Source organism: Podarcis raffonei, chromosome 12 (genome assembly GCF_027172205.1).
Source record: "Podarcis raffonei isolate rPodRaf1 chromosome 12, rPodRaf1.pri, whole genome shotgun sequence".
Taxonomy (NCBI): domain Eukaryota; kingdom Metazoa; phylum Chordata; class Lepidosauria; order Squamata; family Lacertidae; genus Podarcis; species Podarcis raffonei.
In genome coordinates, this window is record NC_070613.1 from 46,096,274 (window position 1) to 46,109,747 (window position 13,474).

Consider the following 13,474-nt stretch of genomic DNA (forward strand, 5'->3'; position numbering starts at 1 on the left):
CCCAGGAACTGAATGTGAGGCACGCAAAACAGATACTGTGGCACTGAACTATGGCCCTTCCCCAAATAATGGTCAGAATGTTGGAAGGTCTGTTGTGGGCTGCCCAGATACGAAAACATTTGGGAAATCAAGCCAATATGAGTTCTATGCAAGTTCTTATGCTGAGAGAGCTCTTACTCAATAGGAATCAATAATAAAACAGAATAATCTGGGACGAAGACCAACCACATAGTTTTGGTGACTATAAGCTTCCTGCAGCCATGGGTCCCTAAACAGAACTTCCATTTATGCACAAGCCCCACTGAAATGTAAAAGGACACCATTGCTGTTTCATAACTCAGACTCATTTCAATGGGGCTTGAGCAGGAGAAATTGTCAGCGCCGCTGGCAAAGTACTACTTTGATGTAGTACAGATGCTGAAACAATACATGTCCTTGCTTTATTGTGGATTCTCAGCACTACCATTATAGCAGTAAGAATATACTTGAGAAAGTAGCTTCTTTAGCAGCTGCACAATTGCTGGATCTTCAGGGGGAGGGCAGTCGGGAAGAGCGCCATTCCTTTTCTTCTGACGAAGTTGTAGAGTTCTGAAAAGGCTTCCTATGTCCTTGGAACGCAGAGCATAATCAAATATAGAACGGCTTACAGGCTCTTTGAGGACGCTCAGTAGGACTATTTCTTTATCTATCTGTAATTCAGGACAGGGAACAAGGAAGTAATCAGATGGCTACAGAAATGCAACTGAGGAACTTTTCTTCTTGAGGGAATGAGCGGGAGGTCAGGCCTAGACGCTGACATCAGTGGCAGGTTTTGAAAGAAAGGGGATTGGCTAGTAAGAGTACTTTAAAAAAACTTTGCAAATATCTACTTCTTTTATATCAGACTATTTTGAGCTAGCTATTTTGGATAATATTAAACTACTTTTTGTTATTTGTGCAGCACGTTTTTTATTACTTTGTGTTATTTGTGCAATACTTTTTAACATGTAAAGGGCTGCACAAATCATACTGTGGTTTCCTTCGCAACTATCATCAGAGATATGAAAACTACACTTTGCATTTAATACAGGAAAGAGGACTCTGTGGCTCTCCATATATTGTTCTACTCCGGCTCCCATCAGCCCCAGCCAGCATGGTCAGTGAACATGGATGGTGGGAGCTGGAGTCCCACAACAACTGGAGGGTCACAGGTGCTCCATCCCTGAAACAAAAGCTGAAAGCTAATCAGGATTTGCCCAGGGCCTGTTTGAACTATCTGGGCTATTTTATTAAAATGCGCCTCAGACCATGGCTTTGTTGGTTCCTGCTAACAGTTTGTTACACAACAGAACCTAGGTAGGATGGGTTTGTATGCATGATGAGCAAGAGCTGGGTCACACATTGCACTGGCTGGTGTTTTGCATGAGTGGGGAGAAGCATCCATGTCACAAATCCCCCCCGGCCCTACAGAAATAATATATTTGAGTACTGAAAATGCATTAAAGGTAAAGGGACCCCTGATCATTAGGTCCAGTCGTGACCGACTCTGGGGTTGCGGCGCTCATCTCGCTTTACTGGCCAAGGGAGCCGGCGTACAGCTTCCGGGTCATGTGGCCACCATGAATAAGCCACTTCTGGCGAACCAGAGCAGCGCACGGAAACGCCATTTACCTTCCCGCCGGAGTGGTACCTATTTATCTACTTGCACTTTGACGTGCTTTCAAACTGCTAGGTTGGCAGGAGCAGGGACCGAGCAACAGGAGCTCACCCCATCGCGGGGATTCGAACCGCCGACCTTCTGATCGGCATGTCCTAGGCTCTGTGGTTTAACCCACAGCACCACCCGCGTCCCTTATGAATTAGGGATCACCATATTCCAAGTTTTCTCACCTCCACCAGCAGTAGCCAATGAAATCGGGCTGGGACAGCAAAATTCACACAATGCTGTTGCATCACGTGGCAAGCCATTGCAGCAGAGGTAGGGAGGGTTCACCACTGAGATGCTGGAATTCGCAGCACCTTCGTGATCAGCCTAATACCTAACGAAGCTTTCAGACTCAGGGCATGAAGATATTAAGCTAAATTATTTTCAAGCCCTTCATATGCTGCAATTCCAAATGAAGGAAAGGTGCTTATCTAGTTGATTCCTTACCTGTATTATTGGCTGAGTGATAAAAGGATGCAGGTAAGGCATGAGTTTGCAATAAACATCAGCAATATTCAAATGTTGTGCTACAACAGTTATAAATCCTACTGCTCCATAGCGTATCCAAAGATTAGGGTGGCACAGGAATGGTGCTGGAGAAGGAAATGAACAAAAAGAGAGGAACCTATTTTAACTGATATAAGTCATGCAATTAAAATTCTAAAAACAGGAACAAGTCCACACTCACACACATAAAAGGTAAAGGTAAAGGTACCCCTGCCCGTACGGGCCAGTCGTGTCCGACTCTAGGGTTGTGCGCCCATCTCACTTAAGAGGCCAGGGGCCAGCGCTGTCCGGAGACACTTCCGGGTCACGTGGCCAGCATGACGAAGCTGCTCTGGCGAGCCAGCACCAGCGCAGCACACGGAAACGCCGTTTACCTTCCCGCTATAAAGTGGTACCTATTTATCTACTTGCACTTAGGGGTGCTTTCGAACTGCTAGGTGGGCAGGAGCTGGGACCGAAAGACGGGAGCTCACCCCGCCGCGGGGATTCAAACCGCCGACCATGCAATCGGCAAGCCCTAGGCGCTGAGGTTTTACCCACAGCGCCACCCACACACATACTTCAGACTAAATTCCAAAGGGGATCCAACATAAAATAACACAAAATCAAGTTCACATTATGATCTTGCCTCATGGCAGACACCTACCCTGGACTTTTGTTCCATTCTGACCTGCAACTGTATTATTACAGTTAAAATAAATCAAATGCCCTTTTTGCCTTTCCTGAAAACTCCCAAGCTCACTTCTTTCAGAAAAGGCACGAGCACATTTTTAAATGACATGACACTCAATAAGTTTGACTCAGGTGGTCCCAGGAAATTCACCATCCATGAATTTTGTTGTGTAATGGCCCATTATGTGGGCTAGATTTCAATATCGTTTTCCACCTAAATGTGTCCTTAACAGAATAATCCATTGTCTCACAGACCACTTCCTTCAGGAAACCTTCTTCCTATAACTGGCACCTGTCAATGCCCCGATTTGTTCAGTCTCTCTCCCATGGGGCTGCTCCATGCTTTTCTTCTCCAAGCCCATGAGAGCAGACCTCTTCAGCCTTGCAGTAACTAACCATCTTGCTAGTCTGTGACATTCCATTTGGCACTTCAGGCCAAAAAGCCATTTTTAGTTGCCTTGCCAACCAGCATTTGGGCACTGTAAATAAACATTATTCTGTTCAAATCCAAGTTGAGACTCGGTTGTCTTTGTTAATTTCCTCAGGTTATTAAAGTGTGGATAAGTCCTTGTCATTTAATGACTCAGGATTTCTATGGTTTGTGTAACATGTGAACTAGACGATGTGTAGAACTGGCAACAAAAACTTATCAGCTTTCTAAGGCTGCAATCCTAAACACAGTCACTTTGAAATAAGCCCTAACATTCCTGAGTAAAAATGCATAAGGTAAGGCCAAGAACATAATACACACTGAATGACAACTGCTTAAATGTCATTCTGATTAGAAGTTCACAACTAAGTGATGTCATATGCGGGATAATGAAGTTGGCAATATAAACTACATGCTATACAAAAGAGTGTTAAAAGTAGAAAATTGCTGCTAGGGAAGCAGGCTTACCAATATCACAGGCAAACTCATAGATATGTGGTTTCTGCAAAAGTCCTAATTGGCACATACAGGTAAGGGCATTGAGGGCCTTATATATGACAAATTCTTCTGCATCACTGAGCCCTTGCTGGAGCAGAGGCTTTAGAATTGAAGAGCTTTGCCAGCCAACATAAGCAGCAACACCTGTAATCATGGCAGAATAAAACACAAATTTCAATTCCTAAAAGCTAATGCAAGTAGAAATATCACATGCAAGCAGGGTTAACTCATGCAATCCTGAAGAAGGGAAAAACCCAAATAAGTAGGGTTCAATTTGAGCTACCGATGAGCTTCAGTGCTTTTCATCATCAGGTCTCATCTTAAATCTATTTTCCACCATTAAATACAGTTGTATCTTGGTTCTTGAACTCAATCCGTTCTGGTAGTCCATTCGACTTACAAAACATTCGCAAACCAAGGCTTCTGATTGGCTGATTGGCCCCTGGAAACAATGCCAACAGCCGAAATGGACATTCGGCTTCCGAAAAACATTCACAAACCGGAACACTTACTTCCAGGTTTTTGGCGTTCGGGAGCCGATTTGTTCGTCAACTAAGCCGTTCAGGAACCAATGTACCACTGTAATGGATTCCATTGCCACAAGATAACATTATGGCCACTAGCATAGATGACTTTAAGATTGCCATATAGACATGCTGGACAGATCTATGAGTTGTAAGAGTGAAGAATGGGACTTAATGTACCTCTGATTAAAACATGTGAGAGATAAACATCAAGAGATGGCATGTGACTATATTATCTCCCTTGTGAGGTGCTAGGGAGCTGGGTACAGAGAACTGCACCAGATATACTGTTGGTCATATCCACCAGGGTAATTCATATGTATTTATTATTGTTACTCAAACATAAGATGATTCAGCTGTTATTGCCACACCTTAGGCCAGGCATGGCCAAACTCGGCCCTCCAGATGTTTTGCGACTACAACTCCCATCATCCCTAGCTAACAGGACCAGTGGCCAGGTATGATAGGAATTGTAGTCCCGAAACATCTGGAGGGCCAAGTTTGGCCATGCCTGCCTTAGGCTTAGTCCTTAGTCAACCCTTCCTCAACCTGTGCCCTGCAGATGTTTTGGGTGTTTCATCAGCCCTGACTACTGGCTGGGGCTGGTGGAAGTTGTAGTCCAAAACATCTGGAAGGGACCAGGTTGCGGAGCACTGCCACTCAAAGACAGACAATTAGTCATATAAGCAACTGAAACCCTCTTAATCCCCCAATTAAAAACTAACAGACCCTCATTTCATACACTGAAAACCTGCTTATAAAAAGCTGTACTAGTCCCCAAGAAAAAACTATGAATTCCACAGTTGGAAAATACCTTTATGAGGATCAATCAATAAGTTTACAAAAATGTGGCAAATTTTCAAATTCTCTGGGAAGTTTTCATCAGGCAAGGTGTTATTATACAAAGCAGGGAATGCTTTGAATAGCCAATCCAGAGCTGTGTGGGAAGATGGATATCTGTAAAGATAATTCCTACCCAAGGGGTCTAAACCAAGGTCACCACTGTGCCCAAAACACAGTATAAAACATGCCTGCCTCCTTCACCATACTTGTTGCTTCTACACTTGGGGTGACCTTGCCTGCGAGTAATAGGCTGATGCAACTAGTCTTCCATAGATTAACTAGGTTTATTTACTTAAAATACCACCCTGTCTCTTAATAAAACTTCTCCTAAATGTTGGCTTTGAGGTTAAAGTGTCTTCTGTGACAGGCTTGAGGGACTGTGTTCCTTCCTTGTGCTTAGACTAATTCATTCTATCAATCTGCACATAAAAGGAATCGTGCACTCACTACCCCTTGCTTTGTATAACATCTCATCCGACCAACAGCTCTGGAAAACTTGAAAGCTTACCACATTTCTGTGACTTTGGGGTTGGTCCTAATAAAGCTATTAGCCCAACTGTGACCTCAGGATAAAAAGCTGGTATTTGTTGTCAAGCACATACCCACTATGCTGTCAAAAAATGCTCCTCGTAAATGCCAGTCATTCTTATCGTTGAGAAAGGTGATCATATGGGAGAGGAGAACATCGTTGGCTTTTTGACGACCAAAAAAGACACAAAGGCGAGTTATTCCATTTTCCATCAGGGTCTGCTTCACAATGTTTTCTGGGTCGCTCAGCAAAGTGACAACTTTCTGTTGGACCATTTCATGCAAGGCTTGAAGCTCTACAAAGAAGGACCATAGAAAAAGGTTAAGGAAAAACCAGATGTGACTGTGTTATCTTTTTCTAAAAAAGATATTTATTAAAATTTCCAATTTTTATACAAACAAAAAAAAACAAAAAAGTTTAAAAACACATATAGTTCACAATACTTAGTTTTCAATGACATATTTCCCTGACCTCCTCATACCTCCCCTTCTTGTAGTCCAATTCAAATTATTTATTCAGCAAATCCTTATCTCAAAGCATTACAGCTTATAAAAACACCTTATTTTCTATCCAACATCTTAGGTTATTATAACCTTGAATTTTTACTTATAAAAAACCATTTTTTCATATTCCTTTATACCATTACAGCTAAAAACCACTTAATTTCAATCCAACATCATTCAACATTCCTTAATTTTACAATATTTCTGTAAATAGTCCTTAAATTTTTTCCAATCTTCTTCTGCCGAGACTGTGTTATCATCCTTGTGATGTATTATTTGCACTCAGGAATCCCTCCTTTCGTGGGTCATTATTTTTGTATTATTTAATATATATTTTTAAAACACACACACACACTCATATATATAACGGCATTAGGCCATGGGTGGTCAAAGGCCATGGGTTGGGCCCACAGCATACACATCAGGGCGCAGTCACAGCCCCACATGAACTGCAACACTCGCATTGAGTTTCTATGCTTCCTTGTTCTAAACTGGTTGAGGTTATGGTATCCAATTTGCTGCACTGACAATGTCACTGCTTCTAAAGGAATCATGTATGCCAGGCATGTCCAAATTTCAAGAGACTGAAATCTACTCCCACTATAAAAAAACTGGCAGTGATCTACCAGAGTTGTTGAGCTTTCTTTAGGGAGCCAAAGTTTTTTGGGGGGGGCAGTCCGTGATCTACTTCTATCTACCACGGACCCCCCACAATCTGCCAGTGGATGTATGTGGTTACGTGTGTAAGTAGGTCAGCAAATATGCAGAAAAAGCACTATGTTAACAAGGCCCAAGAAATTCAATTTTCTAGTCATTCCTATAACTTCAAAGGTTACTCTAGGCTTGCAGCGGCTTGTGGAGCACAAGGATAAAAGACTGCCCTTCAGATGGCAGGGGAAGGGATGGTGGATAGAACAGAGAAAGAGAGAATGAGCAGAAGCAGGACCAGCATGCAATTGTGGGTAGAAAAACATTTTGATCAGGAGACGAACCACTTGTGGGGAGCTTTGTGTAGCCTTGGAGTGAGAGGTTTAGAGTAGATGCGCCACACTGAAAGTGAAGGAACAACTAAAAGTCTCCCTGACTATTTGCTCAATGAAATACCTTAGATTTTAGAAACTAGGAAGCAACTCTTCTTTAGAGGTACAGTGATACCTTAGGTTAAGTACTTAATTCGTTCGGGAGGTCCGTTCTTAACCTGAAACTGTTCTTAACCTGAAGACCACTTTAGCGAATGGGGCCTCCTGCTGCTGCCGCGCCGCCGGAGGACGATTTCTGTTCTGATCCTGAAGCAAAGTTCTTAACCTGAAGCACTATTTCTGGGTTAGCGGAGTCTGTAACCTGAAGCATATGTAACCTGAAGCGTATGTAACCTGAGGTACCACTGTACTTGCTGCACACAACCTAAAGTTCACTCTGCAAACATTACTTTCCTCACGCACTTCAGTGTTGAGGATATACCTGTGCACTTACACCCACTGGAGTGATCTCCTTAACACTACAGTGGTACCTCGGGTTAAGAACTTAATTCGTTCCAGAGGTCCGTACTTAACCTGAAACTGTTTTTAACCTGAAGCACCATTTTAACTAACGTGGCCTCCTGCTGCCGCTGCACAATTTCTGTTCTCATCCTGAAGCAAAGTTCTTAACCCAAGGTAATATTTCTGGGTTAGTGGAGTCTGTAACCTGAAGCATATGTAACCCGAGGTACCACTGTATAGGGAATATGGAAGGCTCTACTTTAGGGATGAAGAACTTATTTCAGCCAGAAGGCTACATTACCTCATCAGCAACCTTCCAGGGACGCATGCCAGTGGTGGATGAGGCCAGAGGCAAAGGTTGATGGAAAAACTGATATGACTCTTAACTTTGTACAGTAGGCTATATTCCAGACACACAACTGCTGGAGATTTCTACCTCCCGCAAACACATCTAGCCATCCTAGCAAACAAGAGGGATTACCACAGATAAAGGTCACTCTGCCACTCTGATTGATAAGGGTTTGATCAGGGCACAAAGCAGGGCAATGGGAGTGGTGTGGCCTGGGGAGAGTCCAAAGGCCAGTTAGAAAGGCCTGGATTGCTAAGTCCGCCCCTGTGCCTCATGTTCCTCACTTCTGCTTTACTTGCAAAACTCTTATTTATTCAAAATATTTTATCTTCTTTGAGCAGCTATTTTTAGGCTGCCTTGTAGGACGATGTTTTCTCTGTGGTCTGTCAAGTTCCACAGAGCTTTAAAATGCCAAGAAGGGTGATGGCTATCCTTAAGTCATAATTTCTTGCTAGGATGATCACCAGTCTGATTTCCTGAAGGACTGGATAAAGGTATCCTGACTTGACTGTGACATTGGTCTTTTGGTGCCTCTTTCTCATGAAGAATTGGGAGATTAACCTAAATCCCTACTGTAGCTCTCAAGAAGTTTTCAGCATCCTTCTGGAATCTGAACCATAAAGATGAAAAAATTAACAGTCTCTTGAGTCTATGCATGTTCATTTGGACATAACAACCACTACATCCAATTGGGCTTACTCCCCAATAAGTATTCATATGAGCATGCTCTAAGTAAAGGAAAGTGAAAGATACATTACCAGTATCATAATTTTCGCTTGGATGTGTTGCATCATCCATTTCTTCACTATTTGGTTCATTCTCCATGTTCAAGTTTTTCAACTGGACAAGTTCTAGGAATCTCAGAGCAGTTTCTGCCAACAGTGCTATGTTTTCTGCAAATATCAGAGCAGGATGTGAGAGACAGATAATCCAAGTTTTTTTTAAAAAAAGATTAACAACAACAGAAAAAGTGGCAATAGTTTTAAGCACAGGTGATATGTGATTAAAATGTGAAGTGTCTCAGAATAACAGCATCTTATATACTGGGATGCAGGTGGCGCTGTGGGTTAAACCACAGAGCCTAGGACTTGCCAATCAGAAGGTCGGCAGTTTGAATCCCCGCGACGCGGTGAGCTCCCGTTGCTTGGTCCCTGCTCCTGCCAACCTAGCAGTTCGAAAGCACATCTAAGTGCAATTAGATAAATAGGTACCACTCCGGCGGGAAGGTAAATGGCGTTTCCGTGCGTTGCTCTGGTTCGCCAGAAGCGGCTTAGTCATGCTGGCCATATGACCCGGAAGCAGTACACCGGCTCCCTTGGCCAATAAAGCGAGATGAGCGCAACCCCAGAGTCGGTCACGACTGGACCTAATGGTCAGGGGTCCCTTTACCTTTACCCTAGCTTACCCCTATACACAGAAAACCAAGCTTGAACTTTGCGAAATTGCTTCCTTTACCATTTTTTTTTGGGGGGGGGAGGCAGGGCATGGGCAAGAGCCACCAATTAATGCCCATTTCATGTCTGTGCCATATGGACCTCTGCACTACCATCACATTTTGTGTGAGCTCCAAGAGACCCCCCCTCACTGACTACTGGCAAAAACAGAATGCAGGACTAGACAAACTTGTTTCAGATCCCAAAAAACCAGTGATCATTTTGGCATTCTTGTGTCAGAAGCACAAGTAGCAGGGCACACTCCTGGTTGGTTTGTTATTTTTAGAATAGTAAGACAGGCAGATGGTAGGACCCAAACATGTTTTTGCCATTGACATTCTGGCCTATTTATTTAATTTAGACACAATAGGCCATTCTGAGAAAAAAAATTTAATCCCTCAAATTCTCATACAAGGAAAAATAAATTCAGCACTAAATAAAAATCTACATTTGCAGACACTTCCCTCTTTATTCCAGTTCTGTGATTTTAAAAAAGAAATGCAATGACATCAAAGAAAACCTTCCCCAAAGCCCCCCATCTCCCCTCTTACCAGCATAAGCCAGTCGGACAATAGTGGCTTCATCTTGGGCCAAATGTGCAATACCTGGCAAGATGTATTCTGGGTAGATATTGATATCATTACGTGGTACTTCTTTGACTAGAGCAAGAACTTTAGTGAGTGTCCTAACGGCTTCTGCCCTTACTCTGGGCACAGAGTCATTGCTGAAATGCAAGAGATAAGGTGTGATACGGTCCAGCAGAATTTCCACACTTAACCTGGGTGCCAACTGGAGAATCAGTTCCAAAGCAGCTAGCTTTGAATCACAGTATTTGAGGGTCTGAAGGCATGACGTTATCACCGACACCAAAATGACCAGCCCATTTTCCTTTGTCTCTCCTTCAGCTTTTTCGGTTTGGTCATGTCCACAGAGATTATGGATAATATTGTCCAGATCTTTACGTATAACGAGGATGCGCTCATCTGCAGATACAAAGGTTTCCTTGGCAAACTGTGCCATGTAAGGCTGGAGGAAAGTATAAAATATTTCAGGAAATGCGTTGTTTCGTTGTTGTTTCAAGTAGTCTTCAGCTGCTAAACGTTTTTCTGGTTCGCAGTGGATCATCTGGGTAACCTTCAGATAAAAGACAGCAAAAAGAGCAAGGTGAAGGTAATGCTTTATTATTAAAGTAGGTCTGGAAAATGCAATAAGCCACTGTAATTAGAGTGGATTTTAGTTACCAGTTCTCTAATACTCCGGTCTTCAATTTTATTCAGGACTTGTTCAGGGGAAAAGAGGCCATTTCTATACGCCAAAAGCTGTGACAAGTCAAACAGAGGTACACCTTCTGTAAAGAGCTCAGCTATTACGCAACCTGGAAAATACAGAACAGCTTCCTGAGAATTATTTGGTAGACATCTCTTGTTTCGCCTGCTCATAACCAAAGACTATAAAAGATGGAGATGATGTCACTTGGCCACACAATCCTTTTCAAGTTCTAGCATTCAAGAAGACATCACTTCTCTCCACCTCTATAGTTCAACTTCCAGCCCTCAGTGCTCTAGTTACCAATATAGAACCATAATCCTGCACTCCAAAAACTGACATCAGGAGGCTGATGAAGACTTCAGCTTGCAAAGGAACTTGCTTTTTCTAACTCTATTGCTATAATAAATACTACTACTAATAATAGTAAAGTAGTAGTACAGTGGTAGCTCGGGTTAAGAATTTAATTCGTTCTGGAGGTCCATTCTTAACCTGAAACTGTTCTTAACCTGAAGCACCACTTTAGCTAATGGGGCCTCCCGCTGCCGCCGGAGCACGAATGCTGTTCTCATCCTGAAGCAAAGTTCTTAACCCAAGGTACTATTTCTGGGTTAGCAGAATCTGTAAACCTGAAGCGTATGTAACCTGAGGTACCACTGTAGTAGTACCTCGCCCATCTGACTGGGTTGCCCCAGCCACTCTGGGCGGCTTCCAGCATACATAAAAACATAGTAAAACATTAAACCTTAAAAAGCTTCCCTATACAGGGCTTCCCTCAGATGTTTCCTAAATGTTATATAATTACTCATCTCCTTAACATCTGATGGGAGGGCATTCTATTTCTTTTAAAAGAAATAGAAACCCCATCAAATTGGGGTGTGTTGGATAAGCGTATCAACCGCATCCTCCCCCCCCCCCCGGTGTTCAAATGATCTTGGAAACCATCACTGAGAACCAGTAAGAATACGTGCAGGCCTGAAGATGTTTTACACACCCACACACCCACAAGAGATGATCAGGGGCCCAAAACAATATGACTAGGGCTGCAATGTAGACAGAACCCTATGTGGAGTTCAAAATTGTAGATTAACCTTTACAGCCTGGAGAAAAGGAACATTCAGCACCTGTTGGCATCCATATTTCCTGCTACTGATTGAGCGAGACTATATACTACCAGTTGACTGCATTCAGAACACAATATGAACCCACATCATACACTGACAGCTAGGCAGAAAAGGTCCCACCAAATACTGTTTATTGAAAAAGGAAAGAAAGTATGAAAATAAGCTGTTCTTCTCTAGATGTGCCTGGAGTTAGTTTCTCTGTCCTTCAGTTGACTGTAGGATTTCTCAACCAAGGTAAGAACCATTGTTTCCTGAAGCAGAAACAATAAAGGACTGCCCAACATGATGAAGCCCCCAAACCTGCATGTAGATTCACATCACTTAGGAAGAATGACAGAAGTGCAAATAACTGTCGGCACCAGGGCAAGATGTCTGGCCTCTTAGTAAGACATTGACGCCAACAAAAAAATATTGTGGATCATGAAATTATAAGGTTTCTTGTGAGCATGTTTTACAATTTCGCTAATGTATCTGGGGCTAACTCATGTGACCAATCCTCCCACTACAACCCACAGGCTTAATGCAGAGACCCCAGTGGAACATAAGTAGCCACATGGATCTGACACCAGGAAGTGCTTTCAGATTGCTTCCAGACAGGTGTTTATGGGGGAATGGTGTTCATTATGCATTCAATACAATGCTATTGACATCAAAATACCGCTCCATATTTCCTCCCCCCACCTTTAATCAGGATTTTCCAGAAAAGGGGAAATCCAGCAAGTTACAGTGCCCTATTTGCAATGTCTCAATAGCCTTTTTGTAATATTAAGCCCACATCTGGAAACACCCTGAGAGGCATAGAAATTAGCCCAGTATGAATCACCATTAAAATACAGAGATGCTACTGTTCAGTGTACTTCACAACTACAGAAATTAGAGTATGTCTCCTGGGACAGTACTATTTCAGAACGCAGATGAGAGAATGGCATGCTTGATTGTTTGTTTGAAAAAATACAAGGAAGCAAACAAACAACACCACCATTCTAAATGGGAAAAACTAGCATACTGGGGAGAAGGTTAAGCTATGACCCTTCATACTTACTTGCAAGTTTTCTATGTGCAATGATTTTATTATGATTTTTACACGGAGAAGCTTTCAACGATGCATTTTCCCATTACGTTCTGAAGTGGTATGATTACAGGAGAGACGTACTATATGTTATTTTTTAATATATACTTTGGCTGGACAAATGTGGAGCTTAATTGTTTGCAAGCCTCCTGCTAAACATTATACTTTGCTAATCACAGGAAGACTTGAGAATTCACAAGGAATGCTAAGAATTATCATGCAGACTAATGTGACTGTGAAGTAAAACCTGTACAGTGGTACCTTGGTTCTCAAACACCTTGGTACTCAAACAACTTGGAACCCAAACACTGCAAACCTGAAAGTAAGTGTTCTGGTTTGCAAACATTTTTCGGAAGCCAAATGTGCTCCGTTTTGAGTGTTACGCTTCCGATTTGAGTGCTACACTTCCATTCTGAGTGTTATGCTTCCGTTTTGAGTGTTATGCTTCCGATTTGAGTGCCACAATTCGGTTTTGAGTTTTGAGTGTTACACTTCTGATTTGAGTGCCACTTCCCTTGTGAGTGCCACACTTCCATTTTGAGTGTTACGCTGAGGTCTGTCT

At 42.6% G+C, this 13,474-nt stretch overlaps 1 protein-coding gene across 3 annotated transcripts in view; it reads right to left on the minus strand.

Moving 5' to 3' along the window:
- The window catches only part of PIK3R4 (phosphoinositide-3-kinase regulatory subunit 4), a 31,099-nt gene that overhangs the window by 14,480 nt on the left and 3,145 nt on the right, over positions 1-13,474 (minus strand). For all 3 annotated transcript variants that reach the window (XM_053410635.1, XM_053410632.1, XM_053410634.1), the window contains exons 3-9: positions 10,695-10,828; positions 10,005-10,587; positions 8,779-8,913; positions 5,761-5,982; positions 3,762-3,935; positions 2,132-2,277; positions 486-689 (exon numbers count right to left, since the gene is read on the minus strand). In XM_053410635.1, coding sequence (XP_053266610.1) covers positions 486-689; positions 2,132-2,277; positions 3,762-3,935; positions 5,761-5,982; positions 8,779-8,913; positions 10,005-10,587; positions 10,695-10,828 — 1,598 coding nt within the window. The remainder of the gene's footprint in view (positions 1-485; positions 690-2,131; positions 2,278-3,761; positions 3,936-5,760; positions 5,983-8,778; positions 8,914-10,004; positions 10,588-10,694; positions 10,829-13,474) is intronic.